At 36.3% G+C, this 15052-nt stretch overlaps 1 protein-coding gene across 2 annotated transcripts in view; it reads left to right on the top strand.

Annotated features, from left to right (window-relative positions):
- Positions 1 to 14503, top strand: part of LOC110021202 (casein kinase 1-like protein HD16) — a 16540-nt gene extending 2037 nt beyond the window's left edge. The window contains exons 2-16 of one of the 2 annotated variants that reach the window (XM_020719608.1): positions 9372 to 9506; positions 9607 to 9680; positions 9764 to 9833; positions 10159 to 10214; positions 10314 to 10385; positions 10485 to 10579; positions 10700 to 10766; positions 10879 to 11008; positions 11496 to 11714; positions 11830 to 11969; positions 12472 to 12646; positions 12782 to 12872; positions 13202 to 13359; positions 13808 to 13996; positions 14321 to 14503. In XM_020719608.1, coding sequence (XP_020575267.1) covers positions 9372 to 9506; positions 9607 to 9680; positions 9764 to 9833; positions 10159 to 10214; positions 10314 to 10385; positions 10485 to 10579; positions 10700 to 10766; positions 10879 to 11008; positions 11496 to 11714; positions 11830 to 11969; positions 12472 to 12646; positions 12782 to 12872; positions 13202 to 13359; positions 13808 to 13996; positions 14321 to 14380 — 1731 coding nt within the window. In that variant the 3' untranslated portion in view covers positions 14381 to 14503. Of the gene's footprint in view, positions 1 to 9371; positions 9541 to 9606; positions 9681 to 9763; positions 9834 to 10158; positions 10215 to 10313; positions 10386 to 10484; positions 10580 to 10699; positions 10767 to 10878; positions 11009 to 11495; positions 11715 to 11829; positions 11970 to 12471; positions 12647 to 12781; positions 12873 to 13201; positions 13360 to 13807; positions 13997 to 14320 lie in introns of those variants that run through there. The other variant, XM_020719610.1, reaches the window with a different exon arrangement.
- Positions 14504 to 15052: the final 549 nt, after the last annotated feature.

The following is a 15052-nucleotide window of genomic DNA, read 5'->3' as shown; positions in this document are numbered from 1 at the left end:
TGTTGAGTTTTTTTTTTTTTTTTTTTTTTTTTTTTTTGCATTTTTTTCACATAAAATAAGGGAGTATTGTTTGATCATAAAATCTCTCATTTTCTATCCCCTTCTTTTCTCATTTTAATTTTCATGATTGTTTTATCTTCATTCTTATATAGAATTGAATTATTGATGTACCCCTCTTCTGCCAGACAAGAATTTTGTTGGCCGGTCTTATATTCATTTGAAGTCCTGATTTCTTCTAGACTAATCATAATTTTTTCAAACTAAACATGATTACTAATCTCTTTAGATGAATGTTGCAATAACAAATAGAGAGTACATTGATGCCATTTTTATCTAAACTCTTAGCTTGAGAAATTGAGTTTTGTTTTGATGATTGATTCCTTTGTCCTCTGACTTGATGTCCTTAGAACCTTTGTGAATGGATTTTTCATTGTTCTTATGGCATCCCATTGCCCTCTCTCTCCTTCTCCTCTTGTGCTATTGATGTCCTTTCATTTTTGTGATGATTTTGGTCATGTAAATTCATCTTACTCTAAGCAACTTAGCAATGAAATTATATTATTTAAATTATGGGGGATTTACAATACCTAAACTGAATTTATGTATGGAATACTATATAATGTACATATTAAACACTTACACTTTATTATTTATTCACATAATACTCAATTCTTTCAAATAACATAAAAAATATCACCTTTCTGTTAAATTCACCGGTGCCCTTCCCTGCAACTTCTTCAACTTTTCTTAGTCATTGAGAGCTTTGGGACTATTGTAGATGTTGTTGGTCTTGTTGATGGCCTCCCTTAGTTAGATCTCATTATCAATTTCCTTCTTCTTCAATGTCCTAGTCCTATTGATGGCATTCCCCCTAGCCTGATATTGTCACAACTTCCTTTTCTCTTTTTCTTGATCTATGAATTGCAAATAGTGCTGGTTTTAGATGCCTTTTCTAAAAAATTTCATACATATGTGAAATAGAGTTTACAGAGTAATAGATTAAAGGTCTGTTTGGGGCAACTTTATGTCTGCGTTGTGTTCAGACCATTGTTATAATTATGTTTGAGAAATTATTTTTTGCAGTCAAATCTGATAAAATATGGTGATTGTTAGAAAGCTATCTGATTTTGTTATAAAAAATATGTATAATTATCATCACGACTTTCTAAGAAGTTAATTTTTCCACCACAACTCTATAAATGTATGCCAATAAAATGCTCTTACGAACTGCTAGCCTATGAAGCCCATATTTTTCAAAACTTGTATATTAGCTGCCAAGATAGACCCATCGAGGTTGACCTGTTAAGGTAATTCACCAGCCTCTTCTATCAAAGTGCCAGTTGTCACATACCAGTTGCCAAGTTTGACTTATCCAGGTGATTCATTAGCCATACTTGCCGAAGTGCCACCTGTCACCTTAATCGTACATCTACGTCCATACATGGATCTCTGCCATCAGTGACATCACCATCCTTTGCTAGTGTTTTGTGGACACGCCCCATACTATACAATAGTTATTTAATATTCTTTTTTTGTAACCCAAATGACGAGGGAGAAACCATCTGGGATCATGATAAATAGAGGCTATTCTACCTTTTTGAGGATCTTCTTCTCATCAACCTTTCTTGAGCCACTTTCTTTCTTTCTATCTCTCTCGCTTGTCCTGTGATCTTTCCCAAGAATAAAGAGGGCATGATACAGAGTTTTGACACTTTAGGAACTTGATCAAGGAGTTGATTCGAGTCGGGAAATTGAAGGAGTTCGTGGCCCTATACGCGAACACTCGAAGGCAGGGCATGGCATCCGTTGAAGATGTCGGTAACGAGCCCGATCTAGCGAGATTCATTTACATAGTTGGCGTAGTCTCAATTATCTTTGGAGGAGACAAACCTAAAACCTCACGACGATCTAATCGGAAGCATTTGAAGATAGTAGAAATTCATTCCACTACCCTCAAAAAGATAACCATTCCCGTTCATCCACCTACTACCTTCACATACGCCGATTTGCCCACTGGCAAAAATTCATTTAACGAGTGATCGTAAATTATCAAATTCTGAGTATGCCTGATAAACACTGGCAGGTTCGTTCGTATTTTATTCAAGAAGGTCTTTAAAAAGATGAACATGACGAATGTTTAATTAACACCCACTTCAAACCCACTGTATAGGTTCTCTGGAGAAAAAGAGACTTATAGAGTGATCTCTTGATTGATAACCTGGGGAGAAGGAGAAAGACATTACACTATCTTGGCATACTTTGTGGTGTTGGATGCTCTAACCATGGATAATGTCATCTTTCGTAGGCATGCGCTGAACAAGTTCAAGGTCGTGACCTTCACCTATCATGTAGCTGTAAATTTTTTTGGTGGGGGAGAAATCATCACCGTCTGAGGTGATTTAGTCAAATCCCGAAACTGTTACCTACGATTTGTGGAGAACATACAAGAGGAACTCCTCCAACTCAATGCAAATAAAGGCAGTAACTTGGAAGCCTCTGAAATTTTTGAACAAGTGTATATTTTTTAGGAAGACACCATGCAAAACCCTCCAAATTAGTTATGGCTTTAATAGAGACCAACTAGTAGCGATCCTAAGGGAGCATCGCAACGTGTTCGCTCAAACAACATACGTGATGACTGGAGTAAGCATGGGCATTATCTACCATCAACTTAATATCAAACAAAGATTAAGGCCAATCAAGCAGAAGATGAGACCTCTAGCAACTATATAAGCTGAACCAATTTAGCAGGAGGTCCATAAACTTTTGGATGCAAACTTCATTATAGAAGTACAATACTCGGATTAGCTAACAAATATTGTGATGGTTCGAAAAGACAATATGTGGAGAATATTTATCGACTTCACCAGTTTAAACTCAGTATATCTTAAAGTAAATCATCTCTTATCAGGGATCGACGCATTAGTTGACTTCACAGTAGGGTATTCAATCATGAATTTCTTGAATGCCTTCTTGGTATACTATCAAATCAAAATGCGTCACGCAGATACAAAGAAATTTGTTTTTATTATCAAGGAAGTGATATATTGTTATAATATAATGTCTTTTGGCTTAGCAAATATTGAGATTATTTATTAACATCTAATAAACATATTTTTTATTAATCAGAAAAAAAAAAAAAAAAACATTGAAGTCTATATTAGTGATATTCTAATTAAAAACAGTTCACTTGTGGAATACATGCAAAACTTAAGAGAAACTTTCGATACTTTGAGAAGATTCTACCTAAAACTTTATTTGTTGAAATATACTTTTGAAGCAACATCAAGAAAATTCATTGGATACTTACATCTGAATGGATGAAGGCAAAAATCGAAGAAAATAAAACATTCTTGGGCATGCCACCTCCTAGCAACATCAAAGAATTGCAGACCTTAACTGGTGATTGCAATTCTAAACAAATTTATAGGATCATGAAAAAATTCAGCCGCTTCATCTGGACCAAGGAATGCAAGCAATCATTCCAATAGCTGAAATATTTACTATCATCACCAGCATTATGTCTGTTTCTTTATCAAACAACCACTCCATTGAGTACTTCAGACATTTGAATTTCCTTACGAACTGCTCACAATATTTATATATGTGGTTCTCATCTTCAACTTCAAGCAGCTACCATTCTCTTGTGAGCTTAAGTACATTCTTTATTCATAGGTCAAGTCCGGGCTAATAAACTTCTCCACTTGCACCAAGATTGAAATGAGCAGAGCGCGAGTCATCTCTAAGGCGAGTCTAAATGGGTACCCTGCCAATACAACGACAAGAATACGTCTTTTGTGTGGTACAATCCGTTAAAAACGATGACTTGGAATCCCCTTTATGCCCAATAATAATGTAAGACTTGAACCGAAGGAAACACATATATTTGACATTTTCATGTCAATTCATACAAGATCACATTGAGTAAACTTTCAGAATGTGAATTTCAGAATGCAAATTGAATTGACTACGCTTCGCAACACACACTAATGACAGTTAAAGAATCACTTCGCAACAGGCAAAAACAAATTGAGGGAATTCAAATATATATGTTGATGTCATATATAAGAGGAATAAACTATTAATATCATTTTAGATTACAACTATATTTGAAAGATACCCAATCTCAATAGTTTCAAAGAACATAAAACAAAACAACAATTAAAGAAGAGAAGGTCAAGTTTTGGTGAAGGCTCGTCTTCCTCTCGTTCTTCCTTACCGAACTCCTCGGTGAGCTCCAGGAAGCAACTTAAAACTTACCACACTGCAAAATTTCTTTGTGGACCAAGGTTGCTCGTAATTTTCCAGCACCAACTGCTTGTACATTAGAGTCTACTTGAGCAAGCTGAGGAATTCCGCTTGTGTTCTCCTGCCTTCTAACTGCTTCTTCAACTTGAGATTTTCATTCTCTAGTCTTGTTGACTTCATAATCCTCATTATTCTTTTTTTTCTCCTCTGTTGCTATGGTTTGTGCCTCGATCTCACCATTTAGTCTTCAGCTCCGTGAACTTCCAAGCGAGGTCCTATAAGCCTTATTTTGATCAGAAATAACAAGCTTGTCTTTAGCTTGTTGTAAGTGGAGGTTTGCAACATGATCCTTTAAAGTGGTGATTTGATACCTATCCTCTTCCAACTCAACCTGCAATATTGCCTTTTCTTTCTCTAGATCCTCAATCAGTGCTTTACAAGCGTGCTAGCGACCTTATTTTGACTTTGCCTGCAGCTCAAACTTTTCCGTTGTAAGATCCACAACTTAAGCACTGAATATCCCGCCTAATTGTTCCAAGTCAACCACTCTTTTTTCCAGCCCTTAACGAGTGGGCTTTACCTTGCCAGCATTGTGACTAATACAATGTGTACGTCCACCACTGCCAAGGTGACACTGCACTCTCTATGAGTGGTAGGTGGAGTAGATATCTGTCAAGTGATTTGTCCATTTTTCTTTGGCTCAACAAGCGGATCACGGGACCCACTGAAGTACTTCACTCATATACTCGCTTTCACATAGTCATTCTGGGTCAAGTCCACCAACGCCCAGACCCTTTTCACATTCAACACAACTCTTCAAAATTGAAGTCCTCCCATGAGGCAGCTTCTAGTGTAATGGTCGGTGAAGATGCTTTTTTTCTCTTCAGCTACACCTCTACTCTGGGCCTGTTCGAGCATGGCTCTTTCAGAGTAACCGAGCACAATGTCATTTTACCTTTGCCTTATGGAATCGGTTTGTCTTGGGGAATGGCTCACAGTTTTTAAATCCGCTAAGTAATCTCACGCACCGTACTAATTGGTCTTCTTCGACAATGTAAAAGAGAAGCAGCATCCTCTTCTTTTTGCAGAGCAAACATCTTGACTGCAGACTTGCCACCCGCACCTGCTTGCAATTTGGTGGATTCTTCCTCTGAAGTCATCACAGGCATCGACCTTCCGATTTCACTTGCATCCCTGTGCACAGAAAGATCCATGAGTGTGTGTTGTTATCCACTCTATAGGTGAACCGCTAGGGGTTCTCATGGCTTTGCCTGCATTCACAAAGACAACATGTAAGATAAGTGGTTGGTTAGTCATTGCAATGCTCGGGAAATTCGGCATTGCTTGATTATCATCCCAGAAAATTCAGAAAATGTACCATATAATATTTTTTTTAAGAATTCACTCTTTGATGTTAATCTCTTACCCTCGTAAGAAATCAGGGTTGTACAACTCTTCATGAGTCATCGGGAAAAGCCTTGACCTCTCTCTCACTAATGGTTGAGGTGTCGTTGGGCTCCTCCAACTGCTATTACTCTGGAAAAAGTAGAACTTTTTTCTCCAATCCCGAACTTTGCTTTCGAGACCAACCATCACCGCCTTCATGGAAGATAATATAACTGTGTTGTTGGCATTTGCTTTCGGTGTAAACAGGTGCTGGAAAAGGTTCACCGACTAGTATAATAGATGCGACCACACAAATAAGATGAAAGACGCCATATCGCAATCGTGTTCAGGTAGATATGCATTAGCACCACCCCATAGTAATTCAAGATGTCAACCATCTCTTCGCGCAACAGGGAGTAGAAACCTAGCTTGAATAGGTCATAGTAGCAAAAAACTTTATGATCATGCACAATGTTTGGCACCTCATCTTCTCTCGCCAGCCGCAGAATCACGATGTTGCCAAATACATAGTTGATTTGTAAATCAGCTAGTCTTGCTATCCAACTTCGACCCCGCCTAGAACTTTGCAACAAAAAATGTCGCATTGCTATTCTCCAACACTATGGACATCTCCAACATGAAGTAAGGATTAGCATAAAGAGCTATGCTGACTAGTCTAAATTCTAGTCTACTTGAAAATGTCAAAAGAAAAAAATCGAGAACACCACTTATATCCTCCTTGGCGCGGAAAGGAATGAAAGTGAATCTGAACCGATTATATGTTTTAAATTAATTCCATTGACAATGATGGAAAAATTAAAAGAAAAGAAGGTTCAACTACTCAAGCACAGAACTAAGTGTAAAAATGATTTCGAGATGACAGTTACAGATAAAGCAAAATTAATTGAACAAAAGACAACCGTCAAGTTAAAACATTATCTTTCTACAAATCAAGTTCACACGGAACAAGTACAAGACATAATCAAATTACAAATATATTTATAAATATAAAGGTCTTCTCTTCCTCCACATCATCCAGGTTGACCTGGCCGGACTAAAGGAGCCTTTGCAAGACAAGTCGCCTGTCAAACAAGAATTGTTCAGACTAAGTCAATTCAAAACGCTGTTGAAGGAAGGTTAACATTGGCTCCATCTCTTCGAGTCTATGTTGCGTTTCTTGGGAGATTGTGAAGGTTGTCACAGACCTCAACTCAACTCTTCCCACCCCCAAACCACCCACCCCAAAAATACACGCCCCCCATGCATGCCTTGGCTTCATGCAAGTCTGTTAAGGTTGTCACCGACCTCACCTGAAAATTCTACAATGTGTTTCCTAGCTTCTCGTAAGTCCACGCAATCAGCTCTTTCCTGAGATCTCCCAACTGCGCCCAATGATCAACAACTTGTCCGGACGAGGTATCTCCCATCATTTTCGACGTGACCTACAATTCTCCAAACGGAGCAAACACCTTGCATGTCATGCCTGTCTCGGAATTGACATCGCCTTCCTCAGAATCATGTGCACCTTCCTCAATGTGAACCTCTTCAAGCATCAAGTGATCATTTTCGGTTAGGAAAGAAAAAAATAGAGCTAGCAAAGGATGGTATTTACCTCTAAGGGGCATATTAGCACTAGATTGTTTCATTCAGGCCTAATCTTCTTGTGCCTGCTTCACAAGACTTCGGCCCTCTATCCCTCACCTTGTCAAACTACCGTTCAATGTCAAACGAAGTTCGGAAATGACTCATCAAGCCTCTACATGGATATGGATTTCACTTTCAAGATGATAAAGAATAATGTTATTACCGCCATAACTAAGGTCAGGAAGCATCAAGATGTTAGATCCCTTTAATCCGCTCAGTACATCAAACTTATGAGTTACTAAAGGATCATTCAGATCAGTAGTAATGTGTCCTAATGGGAAGGGATCATACGAAGGTGCTGCCACTACTACTCTAGGCACAACCTGAGATAGGATCAGAATGGGAGCATCATTGGCGGCACAATTTGAAGGGGCCCTTTTCTAGCTACCCCTTAACCTACGACCACTAGGGATGTCAAACAAGCTCATTGTTTGTGAATAGTTCATGTTCAGTTTGTTAAGTTGTTTGTGTTTGAATCGTTCGTTAAGTAATCTCGTCAAGAATACTCGCCCTTGTCAAATAGCTTAGCCACTTGAAAAATTGGTCTCCCGATTTAGGCAAATAAATGCCCGAGGCCTTGATCGGCAAAATCAGTAAATTCGAACGACTCCTTATTGAATGAGAGAATGTCCCCAGGTGAGCAACAATCCGCCTTTACTTAGAAGTCCAAGCGATATTCCTTATAGGAGAGTTGTGAACCCCATGCAAAGGATAATCCAGACCCAACATTAAGCTTAAGTGGCTACCCCATGAAAGAAAACTGTTGCCCCAATGAAGGACGGTCTAAACCCAAATAAAATTAATTTGGCACTTCGCCACCCTCTAGCCGAGTTGTGACTGTGATGAGCATAAAATTTTCCAGCATGCAAAAACCTCAGATTCTTCATTTACTTATTCTTTTTGTAGTAACCTTTTGAAGAGTCAAATGAATCTGGGAATTAAATATATTCCAATAAAAAACTTACGGGCCAAGCATTTGTTGATAGGCCTTGCGGGCCCATGAAGCCCACACTTTTAAAAATATGTTTGCTTGTTGCTGAGTTAGACGGTTGACCTGTCAAGGTAATTGCCCAGCCTCACCAGTTGAAGTGCCGAAAATCACATAATAGATGTCGGGTTTGACTTGCCAAGGTGATTTGTTAGCCTTACTTTGTTTAAATGCCACTTGTCACCTCGATCGTACATTTACGTCCATCTATGGATCGTCTAGCATTTGTGAGATCACCTTCCTTCATCGATGTTCTAAGGACAAGGCCCTTATGGTATTATAATTATTTAATATTTTTTTCTTGTTATTCGATAGAGGAGAGAAGTCATCTAGGATCATGATAAGTAGAGGCTCTCCTACCTTCTTGAGGATCTTCTTCTCATCAGCATATTCTAACACACACACACTCTCTCTCTCTCTCTCTTTCTATCGCCTCTCTTATAATCATTCTGAATGAAAGAGAGGGAGAACCTCCAAAGCATCAATCATCCTCTAACACCTCTTTTCTTCATAGGTTTCCTCTGGGTTGTATAAGCTCTCGAACGATACTAGACTCGACGTCCTAAAAAGATTCAACAAAAACTATCTTTACAAAAGCTGCAACGCCCCCAATCAGACCACAGTTCTGTTTGAGGATTTATTTTTTACAATCAGATATGTTAATACGTAGTGGTTATTAGAAAGTTGTTGGCTGACTTTTTTTGAAAAAAATAAATATTTGTAATTATTATCGCAACATTCTATGAAGTCGTTTTTCCCGCAACAACTTTATAACTATTTTTATAAAAAGCTGCAGCGCCCCCAAAAGGGATCTAAGTAAATAGGTTAGGTTGACTTGATAGCTAAATATGTAAATTAAATAGCTTTTAGTGTTAGATATGTAGATTCCCTTTAAATTACTCTTTTTTCTTTTTTCCCTTTTTTTTTTTTTTGTAATGAAGACAATGTGTGTCCTTGGCCTCTGATTTTTTCACCATACTCTTAGTAATTAACTAAAATAGTTTGATTGTTTCTTTTTCTATCTCTTATCCCTGTAATCAATAGCCCATAAAATCTGCAAAAAACTCTGAGAAGCTTCTTTAATGTTTAATTCTAATATCTACAGGTTCAGATAGGGAATTCTCCAGTCTATAAAATTGAAAGGAAGCTTGGGAAAGGAGGATTTGGTCAAGTTTGTGTTGGGCGCCGGATTTCAGAACCCACCGCCAAAGAAAGAGTCTCTGGCATCAATGCTCTAGAAGTGCGCCTATTTTGTAACTACTTTTTGTGATAAGGTTGATCACAATCATTGTTTTTACATAGTAACCTTTTTTGTATCTTGATGTAAATATTAACTTCAGGTGGCACTAAAGTTTGAGCGTAGAAACGGCAAGGGGTGTCATCATGGTCCCCCTTGTGAATGGCAAGTTTACAAGTATGTCCTTCTATTTTTGTACATTTCATTTCCTTATATATTATTTTGAATTAGTCTCACAAGCTTTAACTTGCCCATTTTAGCAATCTTAGTGGCACTCATGGATTGCCTCGAGTGCATTACAAGGGTTGCCAAGGCGACTACTATGTCATGGTAAATTTCAGTCTCTCTATCCTGATTAATTCTAGGAAAAATTTACATACATACCTCTCAAATCCTATGGATTTACATATTTGACCTGTAAACTTAAATTTTTACGCACTGGTTATCTTATTTATGCACGAAATGATGTATGTAACTTTTTTAAAAGTTAAAATAATGATTTTTTTTTATGTGATATGTAATATATGGGCGATAGAATGTGAAAAAAAATAAGCTTTAAGATTTAGATCTGTAAATACTTAGGAATTGGGTTGTATGCATGTAAATGCCCCTTGTTTATATTTTCCAATGAGGCTTAAAATTGCTGTTTTTACAGGTTATGGACATGTTGGGGCCTAGTCTATGGGATCTCCGGAATAATAACTCGCACACGTCCGTCCATTTTTCAGATTAATTGTCGTTTTTTCTTTTTATTTTTCTCCATTTTTTTAATGCTTAAGTTTTGCATTAATTTTCATCTTCTTTGTGCAGAATGTCTGCTCATATGGTTGCATGTATTGCTGTTGAAGCCATTTCCATACTAGAAAAATTACATTCTAAAGGGTACTTAAAATGCACCCTTGTTAAACTATATTTACAGATTTTGTTAATGGTTTTGTTAACAGCTCCAAATGATTTTCATTGTAAAACACTTGTTGGCAGGTATGTGCATGGGGATGTAAAACCGGAAAATATTTTGATTGGCCCTCCAGGAACTCGTGATGAGAAGAGACTATTTCTTGTTGACCTTGGCTTAGGTATTTCGATAAGTTTTTGGTGTTGCTTCGAGTTATGCGCGTGCTTATAATTTTCATCGCGTAATTATGGATTTGTAAATTGTGGATTCTTTTTCATTGCATGCAAATTTAAATTGTCAGCTACAAAGTGGAAGGATACTATAACTGGTCAGCATGTTCTCTATGACCAACGACCAGATAATTTTCGGTATACTTTAAAAAAAAAAAAATCGTTATTTGCCTTTATAGTTTTTATTAATGACTTGATTTAACATTTATGTCTTCTTAATTTGTATTGGTGTGTTTGTTTGATGATGAAGAGGTACAGTGCGCTATGCTAGTGTTCATGCTCATTTAGGAAGGATTGGAAGTAGAAGAGATGATCTGGAATCTCTGGCCTACACGCTTGTTTTCCTTCTTCGAGGCCGTTTACCTTGGCAGGGTTTTCAGGTTTGCATATAAAATTACATTTAAAAAGCAAATATGCATTTTTGTTACATTTATGACCCTGTGATGGAAGTCCCGGATATGGAGCTCTTTATTCAGCAAATGCTTGGATAATGTTGCTCAAATCCATATGGAACTAACCAACCCACTAGTCGATGTGGAGGAAGCTTTATCCTTTTTTAAGGGGCATTTACATACATGCAACCCAACTACTCTATATTTACATATTTAACACCTGTACATTGCCTTTTACATTCATACCATCCAAAACTTTCACATCGCATCAAAAATACCACCATTTTAACTTTTAAAAGTGAAATACACCTTTTCATGAAGGTAAGGTGGTATGTTGGTATGTAAAATTTGAAGTTTAGATGTTAGACACGTAAATACATGAGAATTGAGTGGTCATTTATGTAAATCTTCCTTTTTTATTCTTTTTCTTGTCTTGACATTCTTTTCCTCATGCATGTTCTCTACATTTTTACAGGGGGAAAACAAAAGTTTTCTTGTATGTAAGAAAAAAATGGCCACAGCTCCTATTGTTTTGTGTTACTTCTGCCCAACGCCCTTCAGATTGTTCCTTGAGCATGTAGTGAATTTAAAGTTTGATGAAGAACCAAATTATGCTAAATACATCTCTCTATTTGATTCCATAATTGGTCCTAATCCGGATATTCAGCCGCTTAATACTGACGGCGCTCAAAAGGTATAAAAAAAAAAACTTGTTTCTCGTGCTAAGGGTGCTCTCTTTTGAACGAATTCGACTTTTATTTTTCGTCTAACTTAGCTTCCTGTCATGTACTCCATTAAATGTGGTAAAGCTTATACACCAAGTTGGTCAAAAGAGAGGTAGGCCGCCGACGGAAGTAGAAGATGAGCAACCAAAGAAGAAAGGGCGAATGGGTGTTCCTGCAACTCAATGGATTAGCGTTTATGATGCTCGTCAACCGATGAAGCAGAGGTTCTTATTTGAATGCTCGTTAATCTGGCTATTATTGCTTAGGGCTTGTTTGGAATCATTTTTATTTTTTATTTTTTATTTTTTATTTTTATTTTAATAATATGTTTGTTTGGTGTATTTTTTGCATGTTTAAAAACAATTAAAAATTTATTTTTAAGTGTTTTTAAAAGCAACTAACCATATTATAACATACCAAACAATTTACATGCAACCCAACTCAATTCTTATCCATGTACATATCTAATACCTAAACTTTAATTTGTATATATATGCCATCTTACCTATGCATGAAAAGGCGTATATTAACTTTTTAAAAATTAGAATGGGGTATTGTTGATGTGATATGAAAGAGTTGGGCGGTATAAATCTAAAAAGTAAAGTTTAGAGGTTAGATATGTAAATACATAACAATCGATTGGTATGTGTGTAAATGCATAAAAATCAAAAGTAATCCCAAATGACTCCTTGGACAAATATATGCTTATTTTGCGTTTTGTTGCAGATATCACCACAGTGTTGCTGATGCGAGAATTGCTCAGCATATTAAGAAAGGACTTGAAGATGGATTATTCATCAGTTGTGTCTCATCCAGCTCAGATTTGTGGGCTCTTATTATGGATGCAGGCACTGGTTTTACTAATCAAATTTACGAACTCTCGCAACACTTTCTGCACAAGGTGACTTCTGTAATTCTTTTTTGTTCCTGTAATATTGTTTTTAAGTCATATTTTACAGTTTAGTCCATATCAATTGGTGTGTTATACCATATGATTCCAAAGGAGTTTTTTGAAATTTTCATTTCTCTTTTGAAGGAATGGATAGTGGAGCAATGGGATAAAAATTATTATATCAGCGCCGTCGCCGGGACGAACAATTGCAAATCCCTCGTGGTGATGTCTAAAGGTAAATTACAGTAAGAATTCGGAAGATTTACATAAATACCACTCAATTCTTATGCACAATTCGGAAGATTTACATAAATACCACTCGATTCTTATGCATTTCCATTTGTAACACCTGAACTTTACTTTTTTTTACATTTATACTGCTCAAATCTTTCGTATCACATCAAAAAATACACCATGTAAATGAAGTACAACTTGTAATGAATAGGTAAGGTGTTATATATGTAAATATGTAAGAATTGAATGGTATGTATGTAAATCTTCATAATTTTTTGTCTTTTAAAGTTGTCACAAAAAAAAACTAAAATGTGATGATGGATGGTCCAGGCACCCAATATTCACAGCAGTCATACAAAGTCAGCGATTCCTTTCCATATAAATGGATAACCAAAAAATGGAAAGAGAATTTCTATGTCACCTCCATGGCAACTGCAGGAGCTAAATGGGCGGTCGTGATGTCTCGAAACGCGGGCTTTTCCGATCAGGTCCTTGTTTTTTTCCTTTTTTACTTTCCCCTCTATAATTCTAAATTGTGAAATTTACATATATACCACACAAATCTTATGTATTTACATGCCTCACACCCAAAGTTTGACTTTTACACCTATCAACATGTTGGTGTTATAAATCTATGCATGAAAATGTGTATTTCGCTTTTGGGAAGATCGTGATTGATGTTAAAAATTTGAGTCATATGCATGTAGATATGAATGTTTAGGTGTTAGATATGTAAATATATTAGAATTGTATGGTACGTATATAAATGCCCCTACTAAATTTGATATTTGCTGAAATCATAAGGCTTTGTTCTATCATATATTAAATTTGATATTTGCTGAAATCATAAGGCTTTGTTTGGATTGACTTTTTGGAAGATTTACGTACATAGCACTGAATTCCTATGTATTTACATATCTTTCGCATTATTTTCAGGTTATTGAGCTGGACTTCTTATATCCGAGCGAGGGCATTCATCGGAGGTGGAATAGCGGCCATCGAATCACCTCCGTCGCGGCGACGCTGGATCAGGTTGCCATTGTTCTCAGCACACCACGAAAGAAAGCTGTAGATGAAACACAGGAGACACTTAGAACCTCTGCTTTTCCTACTCAGCATGTCAAGGTGAGAAGGGACCCCAATTCCTATGTATTTACGTATCTAACCCTTATACCATCCAAATATTTTATATTACATACAAAAATATTACTATTTCAACTTTTCAATAAGTGAAGTACATATACTTTCATGAATGGCCCAGTTGGGTGTGACTGGGAAAATGGCATGTATGTAAAACTTTGAATTTTAGATATTATATATGTAAATACATGGGAATTAAGTGGTATTTATGTAAATCTTCATTTTTTTTTACTATGTTATCAATCTCATATGCATCAAAGTAGTGAATTTTACAGCTGATTACTGAGTTTTATTATTGCTTGGTTGCAGGAGAAGTGGGCGAGGAATCTTTACATTGCATCGGTGTGCTATGGAAGAACTGTTTCATGATTTGTTCTGAAGAATGCTTATAACCTACACCATCAAGATTTTGAATCCCTTTTTTTTTTTTTTTTTGATTTTGTAAAATGCTTATAATTGTGAAAATATCAGATTTATAGGGGTTGCCATTTATAGTGGAATATTTTCTCTTTCCCTTTGCATATAGTGATTTTTTACTTTATTTTTTGTTTTTAATTGTTTTTTTTTTTTTAATTTTTTGACAAAATTGGAATTTTATTGAAGACTTGATTAGGTTATCATATTATCTTTATTTTTATGAACCTCTAGATTTGAGGTATGATTGGCTGCTGGTTTGCTTATGGTAATCCCTAATATCATTATGGGGAAGAACGGCTATATTAAGTAATGAGTATTGATTTCATAAATCTTAATCAAATATGGTTTAAATATTGTTATCTTCTACTAATCATCAATGCTTTAGTCAACTCCATTGTGAAGGTACTGCATATTTTTCCAACATCTGAAATTACTAGAATTGTTTAAAAAAGCTCTAGGTTTGTGAATAATTCATGTTTGATGTTGATTTAAAAAGACAAAAATGCTATTTTGAACACCAGCCTATTTCAAATAAAATTATATGAAAATGGTCAAACCATAGAGAGAAAAGGGGATTGTATTTTGCTTGTGGAAGGAAAATAATCTGCAGGCCAATCTGAATTA

Source organism: Phalaenopsis equestris, unplaced genomic scaffold (genome assembly GCF_001263595.1).
Source record: "Phalaenopsis equestris unplaced genomic scaffold, ASM126359v1 Scaffold000123, whole genome shotgun sequence".
In the NCBI taxonomy this organism is placed as follows: Eukaryota; Viridiplantae; Streptophyta; class Magnoliopsida; order Asparagales; family Orchidaceae; genus Phalaenopsis; species Phalaenopsis equestris.
The sequence above is the reverse complement of the archived record's forward strand: the minus strand, read 5'-3'. Positions and strand labels throughout refer to the sequence as shown.